Source organism: Triturus cristatus, chromosome 10, assembly GCF_964204655.1.
Source record: "Triturus cristatus chromosome 10, aTriCri1.1, whole genome shotgun sequence".
NCBI lineage: Eukaryota > Metazoa > Chordata > Amphibia > Caudata > Salamandridae > Triturus > Triturus cristatus.
The window spans coordinates 959,440,045-959,456,598 of NC_140593.1; the positions used below are offsets into that span (position 1 = coordinate 959,440,045).

A 16,554-nucleotide genomic window follows, 5' to 3' on the forward strand; every position below is an offset into this window, starting at 1 on the left:
AAGTTCAACAAAATATGCGTCTTTTATGATCAATTTTATGTTTGTATCGATGCTAGCAGGATTATCATAATAATGCCCTTGGCCTATTTCATTACATTTTCCTTTCACATAGCAAAGCCATGGAATGGCCTCGGCATTGTGCAGCATCATACAATCCTTGATAATTTCCCTTGTGAGCGTTAAATCTTCTGACAGACAGACTTCGGCCCAAAGAATCAGTGGGGCAATATTAATCCGATCTGTGATAAAATCTATCCCTACCTCGGAGTGACAGAATGCTGTGGAGGCCCTTTTTGGGATCATCAATAATCTTTTTTAAACTGGTTTTCTAATATTTGCAGTTGAGAGCTTTTATGATCTCCCCATACTCCAGCCCCGTAGGTAGCGATGGATAAGCATTTCAATTTATATAAAGTGATCAATTCCGCTACTGACTTATGGCCTAATTTACATGCGAAGCGGAAAAGGCCGTCCACTGCCAGACTAGTGTTCCGGACCCTAGATGTAATAAGGGAGTCCCAGTTCAGTTTAATATTAAAAACATTCCCAAGGTAAGTAAAATTAGAGACCTTATTGATTGTCTTGCCCTTTACAGTAAATTTCCTAGATCTAGTTTGACTTGGACCATAAACCATAATGTAAGATTTAGTCAAATTTACTTTTAGGTCCAAAGCTAGTATAAAATCGTTAAAAACATTCAGGGACTTCTGTAGGCTATTTGCAGTTAAAGCCATTAAAACCGTGTCGTCCGCATATGACAGCAATGGGATCGGCTTGCCTCCAACTCGGGAAATCTAGTTCCTGACCTATTAAGGCTGCTTCTAGGCTGTTTGTGTACACGAGGAAGAGGAAGGGGGCCAGTATGCACCCCTGTCGCACTCCCTCTGTAGAAACAATGAGTCCAGTCCTCTCTCCCCCCCGGGCCAAATCGTATGGCTACCATAGTGTACGCATGTAACCTACGCAGGAGGGTAATGAGAGGTTCCTCGAAACCCATTTCTCCCATCATGGACCACAGTTTTCCCCTATTGACCGTGTCGAACGCACTGGACAAGTTCATGAACTTGCCCATAATCAAGGCCAAGTTGAGGCACTGTTCATTTGTCCCCCCTGCCTCTTCTAAATCCATATTGAGTTTGGGATATTAGGCCAGTAGAATCAGCCCAGGTTTCGAGTCGCGCTAAAATGACCCTCCCAACATTAGGGAAATAGGCTTATAACAGGCTGGGTCTTCCTTGTTTCCCTTTTTGTAAACGGGTACCTCTATGGCCTCTTTCCATGATGTTGGGATGGGACCAGTTATTGCTGCTCTAAAAACATTTGTCAGGAGGGGTGCCCAGAGTTGGATATTGCTTTAAAATAAATCAAGGGGTACCCCCATCAGGCCCTGCAGCTTTAAGTTGTATACCTTTTACTGAGGGCGTCCTCACCTCACTGACTGATAGGGAAGAGCTCAGATGGAGTGCAATAACTGGATTTAATGAGACATCTTGACTTATTTCCTGGCTAGTGATGACCTTCGGGTTAAATATATTTGTATAGTGCGATACCCACACTTTCCCGGGAATTAGTGAGTCCATTCCCCTTGCATTGTTGGAGAATAACGGGCGGTTTATTACCTCCCAAAAACTCCTAGAGTCTTTTAGGGCGCTTGCTCTCTCTAAGTTCGCCCAGGCCAGCTTTCACAGTTCTTGCTTCCTCTGAGCAACTATTCTCCTGTAAGTCTGTCTTGCGTACTTGATTAAGGTAGTATCTCAAGGGCTTGTGTGTAATGCCTTCTTTAAATCCTTTTGGGCCCTTGTGCACTCGGTGTTGAACCATTTAGCACCCCTAGTTTCCCTTATTATTTTTGGGTTCGTCAAGTTTCGGGACACTTCCCTGCAAATTTCCTGGAATCCCTGTATAATCGTTTCCGGGGTGGGGGGAATCATGGTCTAAGCATTTCAAAATGGAGCTTAAATTTGCTCTGATAGTACTCTCCTCAAATTGGAGGGGATTTATCTTGTTCCATTTCATTCTCCTCCCTTAATTTGGGTTATACTTGAGGTGGCGGCCATCTCCCTCCTCCTGGGCGGTTACATGTAGGGAGGCAGTGAGGGGGTTATGATCGCTTGCATTGTTGGGCTCTACTTCAAAACTATCCACCAGGGAGACAGGTTTTCTGGATATTAACAAAGTCAATAACGCTTTCCCTTCCTCTGCCCATAAAGGTAGGATATTGAATTTCTGTGTTACTGACCAAGGTGTCAACAAAAAGCAAGTCATTCACAATGATATTATTTAAGGCGTCTCCCTGTGGCGTGTGTATAAAATGTGTTCGTGGTTGACCCTCAGTGTCCGTTAACCCACACACACTACTTGGGCTATGCTGGCATTAGGAGCAGTTGAAATTCCCCACCCAATATATACACAGAGGCTGCCACTTCTCCCAGATCTTATCAATTTCCTCCTTAAGATTTACAATAATATCACATCTATTTGAATCAAAAACATTGTAGTACCAGTTAATTAAAAGTGTCTTGACCTGAAACGAATTAAAAATCAAAATCAGTTGATACCAGGCTGAATTTATAACAGACTTTGCTTGGATAGACCCGTATTCAAGGGAGATCAGTGTCGCCAGTCCTCCCTTCGCTCTCCCTGCAGGTGAGGCAATTGCATGTACATTAAGGGAGCAGTAGCCATCTACTTCAATATTCTCCCTAGACCATGTTTCCTGGGTACAGATTATATCAAAAGTGTTCACACACTTTAACCACATTTCATCCTCTAATTTCGGGTGGATACCTGCAATGTTCCAGGAGAGAATTCTAAAAGGACGGGTTTTGTGCGGTCTAATACCTTTATCCTCCCTGTAGCAAACAATAGTGGAGTTTAAGCCAGACCCCCGCATTCCTAAATTAGGTAGGATTGAGGAGCTAGTTGAAACATCCCCAGTCTCCAACTCCTTGTTGCTAGTAAAAGTATCAGGTGGTTTATGTATTTGGTGATCCAAGTGTTTTGTCCCCAGCCTATTCCCTTCTATTCTGTCAACTGGATGATGGATGTACCTGGTTATCCCTCCTGTCATTAACATCTTATTTGAACTATATGGGTCCGAGGGCAATCAATCAATTTCTGTTAGACCAGAGCCTCAAAGCGGTTGGGATGAAACCATACGGGGAGCCGGGGGGGAGGAGGGGGGGGGGGGCGTTTCTATTCTGAAGGCGCTGGCGAGGCATAATGCCCCCTTGATGGGGAGGGTAAAAAAAAACAAAGGGGGTGCCTGTATCTGCTCCAAAGGGGAGTCTCTATGATGACATAGGGCGAAGTCCACCCACCTCTCATTGTTAAAATTCAGGACCACACAATTATCACCTTTTTTCTTTTTGTGTTTTCCCCAACCAGCTTACCCTCCTTGCCATTATGATGTGCTTGCGCCAGTTTACCTGGGGCTGTATTTTACTGGTACATCAGTGAACAGATTTATTAATGAGGCTCTGGCAGCTTTCGTGGTGACCTGGTGGGACATGTGGCACCCCTGTCAGGATCAACGTGTAGGGGGTACACTCCAGGGGGAGGTTTAATCTGGCATTTTCAACCTGCCTAGATGACTCTGTGCCCATATTCAGCCTTTTCTTATTCTCTATGCTCCCTCTACGGTGTCTTTCAGGGGTCAGGGGGTTAGGTTCCCTTTCTTCCCTTTTTTCCCTGATGACCTCTCTTGCCCACTTGCCTGAGTTAGCTGCGCTATTTCAGGATCTATGCGATTGACCCTATACCAGTGGGGATCTGATATATTGGCCTCTACACCACTGGCCATAAGACCGTCTAGAGCTGTCCTCCCACTCTTGGGAGCACCAAGGGTAACATTTTCTCCCCTCTCTATTGGGCCTTTACCCAGAGAACATCTTTCATTGAAACCACTTTGCAACCGCGCTCCCCATTGTCAACAGCAAATGGTCAAGCTGTTCCTCTATACGGGCCAGCCGGGATAAAATGGGTTCCAGGGAGTCTGACACTATTTTACCAAGTCGGGCTGACATCATGTCCATATCAGACAAAGTATTTGCCTTTGCAGGCCCTCCACCCACTCTGGGTATACCCACAGAAGCTGACTCAGTTAATGTCAAGGGTCAGCCATAGGAAGTTGGCTTTGCACAATCTCCAAATAATGACCAGGGAAAAAGGCCTGGGATGCCCCAAATTTGAATTTTATTACTTAGCTGCACAGCTACAATGGGTGGCACAGGGGAAGTTGTCAGAACACCAACTGATTTTAATGGGTATGGGTCCAGAGTCATTTCAAGAGGGGTTATTTGAGAAGCACCACAGGAAACCAAGCACTTTAGACTGTTACATTTTGGCCCAATATTACTGGTTCATGTATCTAAAGATGATAATTAAAATGGTTTCATGTGCTCCAGATTTGCTCATCTTGTATTTACCTAGATGTAACCGCTGGCCAAAAGGGGTAGGATTGTATTCTGTCATGAATAGTTTCCAGAAAGAGGATCTATGCTAGGCAGGTGAGGGAAGCACATTTAGAACATCAGCAGCGAATATGAGGTGCCAAAATGGAGTCCCCAAAGAACAAACAATAACATGCATCTACATGGTCAGGGCGTCAAATCCCACGAGCCAGGTGCTGCACCTTGAGCCATCGACAGATGAGATCAATGCAAGAAGATGATCACCTTATTATACTCGATACTAAGAGAAGCCACTAAGACCTGCTGATTGGACACACTGAGATAAATGGACGGGAGACTTGCATAGGGAAGTGGTGCCCGTGGAATGGGAGGTGAGCGAGTATCTAGGAATGTTTAATTGTATGTATCAAATGTAATTATTTACATCAAGTTTACTTAATCCCAAAGCACCGAGGTAAAACTAATATTGGGGATGGAGATGACTGTCCACGGAGTGTAAAGGTATTAACTTTTATCATGTGGTCTGTGGCTGTGTAGGATTGTCATGTGGTATCCACGTTGACGGATAAGGAGAACCTGAATGATCCCAAGGTATGTCTGCTGGGTGTTATTTTCAGATGTAAGAAAAGAATGGAGATAAACCAATGTATCGACCATGTTTTGTTGATAACCAAGACATTAATAGCAATGAAATGGATTTCTAGGATGGCATCTTCAGTGACCACCTAGCTGAAAGAACTGAAGGAGTGGTTTGATGATGAAGTAGTGGGTAAAAATTTTCTTTTAACTCTACCAGAGAAAACTGGTGAACTTCTGCCTTAAATCATTTCGATGTCAGACATCACAAGACTTTGGGACAGGCATAAAATTTGTGATGGTGAGAATATCAGAGGATGCATCATAAAGGGAAAAGCAGGGTCCCTCCCTTATTCTTTAATAAATGCAATGGTAGGGTATAGATAAAGTAGGAGATGATCCTAGACCAGTCCAAAACCAGCAGAAACATATTTAACAAAACGCCAAGATTAGAAAATAAACAATTGATCGGATCATAATGTGGTCAGATGTTTATAGGTAATGTTCCTTTTTTCCTTATGCTTTCCTTAATGTTTGTGTTCTAGAACTTCACAATGGTATCATTTATTGTTCTTCGATGAAACATGATGAAAAAAGCAAATATATAAAAGTCCCATTTTGTCCATTGTCCAGGTGCTGGCACAGCTTTACTTGGCAAAGCGGGAGCAATGGCTTGCACTGTAGCAGTGGAAGCGAGTATATCAGAACACTACAACAATCAAATCCGAACTCTTATGGAGGAGGACCCTGAAAAATTCAAAGAATTATTACAGGTATTGAAACTACAGACTGTTGTTTATATTGTTTTACATCATTACCAAATACTTAGTTACTATTTTTTTTATAAATTTCATCCTGACCAATCTAGAAAGTGGTGTTAAGCTTTTTTAATGTCATTACATCATAAAATAATGTAGAGAATGTCTTAAGGAAGTCTGTGTCTTATTCAACGACCTTGAGTTGTTATTTTTTATTTTTTGCAATAGTCTGGTTTTCATTGCTTTATATAATTTTGCTAGATATATATTATGATAATTTTTACACTTTTGCATTTACAAGTACTCTCTTAAGGTATTTGTTAATGATTGATTAAGATGTTGTTAGCCTGTGAATGTATCTCTTGGGTTGAAATAAACACTATTTCCATTGGAAGTAATTGAACACCTAAACAAAAATAATTAAAAATATATTTTTTTTTTACTGCACTTCTGTAGAGACACGTAGGTAACTTGTTCTTTATAAATTGGGAGAACCTTTGTAATTACCATAGACTCTTTTTTACAAAAGGATTTAGCAATATGGCTGTTTTGCTTTTAATATGAAATACAAAAATGTAGTGTATTTCTAAGTCTGCATGCCTCGACACCCGCTGTGGGATTGGAAGTACACCTAACCATATTACAGAGCTGTAGTTTACTAGGTTTAAAGAATCTGATTCCTGTAATAAGCTACTCAAACGCTTACCAGCACAATGTCTATCTCTGCAGTACTCTATGAAACACCCCATTCGATTCGTACTGTAGACGTGACATTGATAAGACATAAAATATCGCTTCATATGAAAAGTCAGATAATCATCCCTCTAGAATTTATAGGAGAAAATCTGTTTGTGCGGTTTAGAATCAAAGTCTTCAGTGGTGGTTATTGAATTCCATATTAAAATATGTGTATAAGTAAATTACCCAGAAGACCATTCCTAGTCTTTACGGGTAAATGCCCACTGTTCTGCCTGTTACCGAATCCCACCATGTCCCTAGTGCCCCCTCATCTCTGCCTGCATCAACGGATAGGTGCAGAAGAGCCTTTACCATTCACTATTTGACCCACCTGTATGAGGTTGAACAGTGGATTTCTCCAAGTCGCGAAGAATTTAGTTTTTACATACAGGGTAGGACTGGCCTTTAGGGTAATCAGGCAGTGCACGACAGGCTGATCTGACAGGTCAGTATGTGGGTAGTTTTTTGGGGACAGTATGTGGCCCTGTTTTATAGTCTGCTGGTGGGTTTTTCCACTTGATTTCCTTGATGTTAAAACAAACATTACATACAGCAAATTCAAATCCATGCAGTCTACCATAGCTTGCAACACACCTATACAGCGTGTCTTTACAAGTTCAAAATGTCCCTGATTTGCAAACATTAGCTATCTGATTCGCTATTATGGGCCACTTTTATTTTGGTGTTCGGCCCTGTCTTCTGTCCCAGCTCGAACAGGTCTACATACCTAGTTCCACCCCATGGAATTTCTTTACTGACTCCTCTCCTAAGATCTCAATAAAGCTGAGAGTACAATCAACCCTTAAACCCAAAGAATACCCACTGTGATGCTTTAACACCCCACCTTTGTTGTCCACCCTGATGAATGTAAACTTTCAAGGGAATGCATACACCTTTTTAATTCCTCCAAATGGTGCTCTTCTACAAGTGCCTTAGATCTCCTTCAGGCAAACGTAGACAAGGAAGGGGTGACCAGTTGTGGAACTAGAGTTTGCTTACATTGGTATCGTTTTTGAAAGAAGTTTTTTTTTAAAAAAACAACTCCCACCCCTCTGGAGTGGTTTTGGTGCATCCAGTACCTTTAGGATTGAGGGAAATTCCAGCCTTGATCCCAATGATGGTATGTGATGGTACCATCTTCGGGCATCCTGATCCTGGACATTCGGGCTTGCACTGGTTGTTGTTAAATGGCTCACTTCTCTCCTCTCAGCTAAAAGCTTCTGCAGATTGTGGGAGTAATAAGGAAGAGGGTTTCCTCAGCAGAGGTTCCATGGACTTAATAGAAGACGTGATAATCATTTTATGTACCAAGGAAGTAGTCATCCCTTTTGAAAGAAGTGGATTCAGGTTCCCATATTTTCAAATTGCTTCAGGCAAAATATGTCTGTTGGTGATGTGTTGGAGTTTTCTTTTCAGCTTTGAAAAAAGCCTAGAGTCTCACATGGGTTGAAAACAATAGAGAACCCGTTCTCGACTCCCAAATCCTAGAGGGTACAGGGATGTGGAATTCCTATAGCCCCACGCCCGGGACATATTGTTTGGGGTCAAGGGCAACACGTTTTCATGTGTATTTTGTCCTTGGGACAAGTAGGCCTAACCCCTTACAGCACAAATCCTTTGGCTGCCAGTTTACAGTACCACATTATGGATCAGGGAAAGGCATTGCCTGCAGTTAAGGTCATATTTGTGTCCATGTATTAATGCTGTTCAAAATTGTATTTATGGTTCATTAATGCAAAGCCTTTATTATTAGGGTGAGCGCTCTAAGCAAATGTTGTAAGCTCAGACTGCACTGCTGACAGTGGTTCCAGTATAAAAATGTGTACAAGCGTTTTTAATGTTTAGCAATATGAGGCTATGTATAATGCTCCCGGAATGCTCTCTGATGCAATGGAAATATTTGCAGAAGCTTGAAAGCAATATTTATGATTCTTTGCTTTCAAACTAAAATGTTCACACAAAAAATGCAAAAACTTTTTGCTGAACTACTGTAAAATGTAGGTACCATATCTTTGCAGCATCATTTAGTAAAATGTGTTGATGTGTGCTGGTATTTCCCCAAAATATTCATATTGGAAAATCAATGTAACCAGTTTTAATAAGATTATGGGAAACATAAAAATAAGCAAGAAACGGTAAAGCCAATAGGTCTGAAATTGTTAGTCAGCCTTTTGGTTTTGTCAATGCGTGACTTGTTTTGGCATGGGTTTTGTTAAACCTTATCGGTGTGAGAGCTGCCGGGCCCTCACCATTATAACAAACATTGGCAAAAGCAAAAATAGTTTTGGTCTCAAGAAGCACATTTTGCCACAGAAGTTCCTGGCACTAAACAAAACGAAACCGAACAGAATGCTGTCACTCACAGTGAATATAGCCGATAGACAGAGAGGGAGAGAATTTTAATAAGCACAAAAGTTCATAGTTAACACCAGACCTAATTAGTGGGCCCAATTATTAAATAAAGTTTCAAAGGTGCACCCGTGTCCTTGCATTAAGTGCAGTTATCCGGCTTTCGTGAATTCACAAGACTTTACAGAAGTAGGCCAAGAAATAGTACTCCTAGAAAATATTTTTGAACTGTGAAAAGTGTTTGCAAGTTCACTTTGCCTCCAACCACTTTTCCCCAACCCTTTAAGAAGTTTTATGTCTGCCATTGTCAGGAGTAAATTTCCAACCTTTCTCAGTATGGTAAAAGATTAGAGAAGAGTTGGTGAAAACCCTTAAAACATGCAAGTTAGTACGTTTGCACAGACTCCAAAGGGCATTCCAACCCTGGAACTGTTGTTTACCACTATCTTCAGCCCCAGTTTGCAGATCTGTGGAAACGTAGCAACTTAAGGGAATTGCTTGTATTCAAACCCTTTTATGGAAGGCGCCCTAGCATAATCAAAGAAACTATTTCAGAGCTCTTATATAATGTTTTTGCTGCCATAATTTGTCGCCGCCTTACATGGCACAAAAGGACAGGTTGATTTTGTTACAGGACTAGTAGATTTATGAAGCAATCTGCCCCATGGACAAGTAGATATTTTATTAAATTTCACACCCCTAGGGTGTTTGTGGAAAACAGGCTACTCAACATGATTTTTCTTCTGTTGTCCCATATGCATTGGTTTGAATTTATTTAAAGGTTAATTTTATGCTACATATGTTTATCAAGCTGGGCCCATGGTTGGTCGAGCAGTATGAAGGGGTGCAGTAGAGCATGTAATGGTTTCTTGCATGTAGTGATTGAATGACGTGCCAAATCTGTTGCTTGTGAATGCAAGGACTGAGCCAAACATGCTCCATCATTGCAACTGTGATGTTCTTTGTTTCTGGCACTAGCATTTTACATCACATTCTCGCTATTTTCACATTGTTTCAAATCCACTTAACATTAAGAATTCAGGGGATGCAAGTCAGGCTGTAGTGGGGTGAAGATTCTGTTTTAACCAACAGTCGTCATGTTCTTCATACTGGTTTAGAAGGGTTTTGCTTATAACCTCCTAGAGTAATTGATTCCATTCAGTCTTCGGGGAAACCAGACTTTAAGTTCTGACTGAACTGTAATGGTAGTATAAAAGGGTGACTCTTAATAGAGTGCCACAATTTTTTTTATGTAAAGAAATAAATCTGTTATCTCGAGGAGCAATGAGTGAAAGTACTTTGAGTGTTATTAAACATTTACGGTTGAACAGTTTAGGCACCTTGGTAGTGTCTTTGTGCTTTTAGACACTTGTTTCGTTACTGATAGTATGGACTATTCTAGGTATATATGTAGTTTTGGTAACCAGTCTGGGTGTCAGATTTCGCTTTGTGCTTACTTTGTTCTTGTTTATGGAGTCCTGGAGGTCTGTGTGAATGCCAGTTATTTTTCAATAATATGCATGTCAGTTCTCAGTATCCATATGGATTGTTTGGCCTGTTAGGTTTACATGTGAAAGAGAGGCAGTACAATTTAATATTATCCCAAATTAATATGCACAACAGCTAGAAGTGTGTGGGGAGGGTGTAGAAGCTGGCCAAAGCTGACTTGGTGTTGTGAGAGGACATCCTGGAAGATGTCAGCAAACCATTGAAAACTTATCATGTGGAAAGATGGAAATGTGGATACTGGTAAAATCCAGATCTAGGATGCTCAGCTGGTAGAATTTTACAAAACCTAGTGTGACCAGGATGTTTGTAGTTTATATTGAGGCCTTCACTGCTCAGAGACTTCCAGTGTTCAGGAGGGGAGCGGTAGTGATTGACCAGCCTAATCCTAGCAAAGACCAGCTAAGCTGTGACTCATATCTACCTCTGACCTTGAAAAATGTAAACAATAAGATATGAAGCAAAATATTGGCATGCATGCTGTCTAAGGCAGTTGGAATATTGTCAACGGGGATCAATTTTGACTTGTACCGCTCGAAAACACAAAAGTTGAAATCAGATGTTCATTTCTGTTGATGGAAAAGAAACAACACGAACAGACTAGGAAAAACATACGTTGTTTGGGTAGGATGTTCAGGGTTGGCTGTGGGCATGGATGAGCTGGGTTGAGGTGTCCAGGGGGGTAACATTTAAAGGGGCACATAATGAGCTGACCTTGGTATTTTTTAGATTTTATTTCCGGCCGCCAGTCCCATGTTTATTTTCTCTATAAAAATTAATTATTTTTGTCAACTTCTGTGCATTTCCCTTTCTCCCTCTTCCATCTCCTTCTCACACACGCCCCTCCCTTTAGCATCTGAATAGGTGATTCAAGTGAAAAAGGAGGTGGAAATTTGTGTTCACTGGCCAGTCACTGCTGAAGTAAAACCTAAAAAAGCACCCCCCACTAAGATCATTAAGTAGGAGGTTTAGGGGGAGAGAGAGAAGGTCAGTAGCAGCATAGGTATCAGGGCACATACCTTCCATAACTCGCATCACCAGACAGCAACACAGTAGCATTTCTTCTTTTTCTCTCCCTGGGCGTCCCACAACATGCTCTGCTAGGGATCTTCTGGTAAGGTTACTAGTACAGGTAGAATAGCAACAATTAATAATTTATTCCCGAATGGTATTTGTAAACCACACAGTTACCCTCAGTGTGGCGTCCTGGAGCTATTCAAACATAAGGAGTACGACACAAAACAGTGTCAGACATCAGATCAGACTTTTCTTATTCCGGCATAAAGTGTAAGACAGAAGCAGCTAAGCTGTGTCTTAGTAATGGCTGTTCTAAACTGCACTTAGAAAAGACAGAAGTGTAAATGTGGTGGGGGTGGATTAAGAGGGTGGATGATTTAAGAGGGGTACCAAATTTAGTTTTGCTTGGAGCACTTTAGAGCAAAGATCAGCCCTGGGTTTGTCCTATGCTGATAAAGTGCCGAGGATGAAGACCACTGGTGATTTGTCATCAATGTAAACGATACACAGGGCCAAAAAAAGGGTTGCTCCATAAATCCCCTTTGATTTTTGCACTGGTGTTAGAACCCCTATCCCAACATCTGAAATGTCGACTTGGAGAGGGAGGAATCATCATTGGGGGTAAGGTGCATGTGATGGTGTCTGGCTGTGAAGTTAACTGTGCCAAGTCAGTGCTGTTTACAATCCCTGAAATTGACATGTAAAGAATATTAACACTCCCCAGTGAGGTATGAAGGCATCTACTTAAATACTTAGGCATGGAAGTCGGTTGTGAATTCGTAAATTAGAATGGTCTTTTTCGTTGTTGGATGACCTTCCCGTTGTGCTCGTTGAGTAGGACAGAATTGTCTGAATTGTTTATAGTCCCTCAGTTTTTGATTATTTGTCTAGGCATGCCTATAAAAATCCCATCAGCCCTTTTGAAAGAATTGAATACAAGTGATTGAGAGCGATGCATATATCCTTGTTAACACTTGAACTACATTGGGAAACTGGTGAAATGTCAGCCCTCATTTTGTATGTACCAGCTGCAGAATTTGTATCTACCAGTTGCAGAATTTTTAGCTACCAGTTGCAGAATGTGGTCCAGTAGCTGGCGGTTACGACAGACCCGCTCACGATACTCACCACAGACGTTATTGCCTACTGTGAATTATGTGGTGATTCCACTCATGCTCGCAAGGTGTACATCATGTGTACATCATGTGTTCATGATTACCAAAATTACATATGATATGAATATGTATAGCTATTGGTAGTGAGGTGTCCATTTCTCTTAGATTGGATGGAAGGAACTGGTGGACAAACATCTGCAATGAACATGTATGAAGACTGCAGGTTCCCAGGTTTTCAAGAATGTTGTGTCAAATGGCATATTAAAAACATAACGTTTTTAGTTCATGTTTGGATGGCTGGCAAGTTCAAGAAAGCATGGCACGCATTCCTGAGGGAACCTGAGACATATACCATGAATGCCTTGGCTTGATGGGGAGATGGGGAGTGTCTTCTCTGATTATGTAGTACATGAATACCTGCCACTGCAGCGTTGACAGCCCATCATAAATAATTGGGATTCAGATTGGGGAACAGATTCTTATAATACAATAGCAAAGGATACCTAACAGATGTAAGATATTGTCTAGGTGCGTTAGATTTAAGCTCATTCCCTATAAATGCGTCCACAGGGCACACAAGACCACAAGGATTTCACAGGATAAATCCACATTTCATTGGGAAATGACACACAAATAGAGCACATGTGGACTTCTTTCAGCACTTGCAATACACCTGTGCAAAGTTAACCATTGTTTTGGACAGAAGTAGCAAAGGTCCTCTCTGACCTATCTGGATGGGTACTGACTGCTTCACCAGAGTGTCTCTTGGAGTTGGTGCCTATCTAGAAGACAAGCAAACTCACAACCAGATTCTACTAGTGGGCCTTGCGCAGGCACAAAGGTGCATAGCAATTGCATGGAATTTACACCCTAGCCATAACCGCACTAGTGGCCCATTGTGAAAGGGTGACTGTTGAAGGGGATCTGAGACTGCAATGGACCACTTCTATTCACCTGTAGGGGTAGATTTATAGGATGTTGCCCTTACTAAAGTGAAGTTCCCATTGGATAGACTCCAGACATGAATTAACATAACATATCAATATACAGTATTTTGATGTATATGGGGATCAACAGCAGTCCTTGACGTCAACTGAATTTATTTATGGCATTTAAAACATTGAAAGAGATTTATGTAATAAATTATGGATTTCCTACTGTTACGTTTTGATATTGTGACATCTGTGGAATTGACTGCTATGGGGTATGTCTCACTGCATGTTCTTGTGTGGGGGACATTTGTAATTGTAAACTTTAATTTTTTTATCTTCTCAAATAAAATAAGTTAAGAGATATTAAAAAGGAAGTAATTTATCATCGATGAACATAATCAAAAACGTTTAACTGGAAATAAGTAAGCACAGTTTTGTAACCTACTAAATGCATTTCATGCTGTGCTAGGTTCCGGAAGCTGATGGAACAGTGAATGGCGTTGCTGTCAGAGCTTTTATACCACGAAATGACCTTTCTGGATCTTCTGTAGTGTTGAAATGTTATTGAAATCCATATGTGGCCCATTAGTTGCATTAAGAATGGATTTAACAAGAATATGGACTGCTAACTCAGCAAAGTAGTTTGAGACCTTGAATGATTGTTAACAATTGAAACCGTGCAATAAAATTGATTGGTGTACGATCTCAGGACGTTTGCATTTACACAACATATTTAAAGGAAGGAAATAGCTTTTTACACCTGTGGACAGAGAAAATGAAGAGCAGAAAAAGATAACACTTCAGTACAGTTGGCTTTGCGGATTTGAAAATTGGAGCTGCCCTAAATTGTTACTATATCAAGTGACAATGAATAGGAGGTGGAGGTATCCATGTCATGAAGTCTTCCTACTCCAGATCTTCCTCATAGTATTGTTTTATTCGTACCAGATTACGAGTTGTGTGAACTTTAGCGTTGAGGTATCTCCCGGGTGCGATAAATGGATCCTGTTACAAGCACTGCCCTAGGAATGAGCTGAAACATGCAGCTGTTTATATTTACTGCATATCATCTGCATTTTTTGCCTCCTTTTATGAGAATGCCCCCCTCTCATATTTCCCCACAATTTAAACTCCTTACCCACTCTTTCAGGGCACTACATAACACTGGCTCACCATACTTCGCAATCACATCTGCTGTCACAAACCTTCCAGGCACCTCCACTTGTCTGGACTCCTACTTGCACAAATCCCATACATAAACCGGATCCGGCGGTCGGGCCTTTTCCTACATTGCTCCTAAATCATGGCGCCTACACATAAGAGCCTCCTCACTTCTTGAATTCCAAAAGAAGCTGGAGACCTGCCTTTTCGAGTAGTTCCACTAGGCGCTAGGTATGCCTAGACTCACACCTGCTCAGCACCAAGATACCTTCTGGGTGACCACATGCTCTACAAATCTGCATAATGTAACAATGTGTCAGAGGGCAAGAGAACTGTGGCGGTCCGATATTTATTGCATAAATCATAATTCTAATCTCTGCACAAAATCCTGTTTGGCAGGGATCATAATTCACTCCGTCAAACATCATCAGACTCATCACTGTCAGTGTCTAAGTTGACAAACTTAAAACGAGTGGCACTACTCTACTAAGCTATTAAAACAATGACAAAAGAGCCAGTTCAACCCTAGAGACCTCCCTTCACCACTGTCGCCTACTTATTTATGTGACCAATTAATACACTGATTCAATAAAATCTCCTTCTTCTTGTTTTTAGATAATTAAGAATTTTCGTGATGATGAGATGGAACACCATGATATAGGGCTAGAACATGATGCAGAAATGGTAAGGATATTACATATTATGTGCCTTGGTATATGATGCACTGAAATCAAAGCCCTCTGGATGAACTCCTTTTTCTGTTCTCTTGGAAGCACTATATTGAATGGGTTATTGAAGGGAAACAATGTAGTCCAGTGTTTAAGTTGTAGACCATGGAGATAGAAGAGCCCATTTTTAATCCAGACTTGCTCATGTGACCAAGTAATGCGATCCAGTTTACATTTCCACCGCGTGTCTCAGTTTCATAATTTACTACAATCAGGGGCCCTTGTAAGCAGGCAAAAGACAAAGTATTAAACAACATATGACTTTATTATGACTGGGAAATACAAAACGTAACTTTCTTCTATTTCTCCTAGCCGTCTGTTCACTTACCTGGCCTCAAAATCTTGCAAGTCTGATTGTGCCTCAAAAGTGATAAAATAGACAGAGCAGATCTCAGGCTGCAAGGAAGGAGAGTGGGCAAATACTTAATCTGGAAATAGTAAAACTTAACTGATCTATACATAATAATCTAAAAACCATGCAGTAAGAAACATAATTATATTAGTTCACTGTGAACTAGAACAAGTGCAAATATAGGTAAGTTAATGTCTTGATTAGGTGAGGTGTTTTAACGATCTAGTCTTCTGGCATTCAGTCTGAAGATTAGATCAACATACCTCTGATATCCTTTGCAATAGTTGATTCTGTATTTGTATTTTGCTTTTATTTCTTGGATTTACTGAGCAATTGTATGACCTAGAATAGATCAGAGATGTTTATTGTCTTCTGTCAACACAGCTAGATATTTCCACAAGTGTGCCTTCAAACTTGAAAGCATAGATGCACATGGTCCACTAGAGACATAATCTTGCCTACAGTACAGGTAATTTTTGCTGCAAGATTTCTTCGTCGAGGCCTCGTTAAAAGAGATGCCTTCTGAAGAGCATCTATCCTATCAAGTTGGAGGTTCTCAAGATCTTGCATCTCCCAATTCAACTGTCAGCACTCAGGTTCTTGACTTGGCATGAGCTCCTAAACACCTGTCTGTCTTCTCTCTATAACATTGAGTACGTTGAATGTTTAATTTCCAGACACTTTGCATTGTATCATTATCTCATATACTTTTAGTAAACTTCGTGACATCCATTAAACTTTTAAACTTGTTTATAATACCGAATTTATCAGCAGAAAGCAGGCTGAAGAAGGCTTTGGGTAAAGCACCTCCTGCATCGTTCGTGTCAGAAGAGCGGCCTTCTTAGATCGAGTTGCAATATTGTCTCTGCCATCAGGCCCCGGTTGCAGAAAGTAATTACTGAACAGATAC

General features: G+C 41.0%; 1 protein-coding gene across 1 annotated transcript in view; it reads left to right on the plus strand.

Annotated features, from left to right (window-relative positions):
* Positions 1-16,554, plus strand: part of COQ7 (coenzyme Q7, hydroxylase) — a 67,774-nt gene that overhangs the window by 48,671 nt on the left and 2,549 nt on the right. The window contains exons 4-5 of the mRNA XM_085628850.1: positions 5,622-5,761; positions 15,180-15,248. Of these exons, the coding sequence (XP_085484976.1) occupies positions 5,622-5,761; positions 15,180-15,248 (209 nt within the window). The remainder of the gene's footprint in view (positions 1-5,621; positions 5,762-15,179; positions 15,249-16,554) is intronic.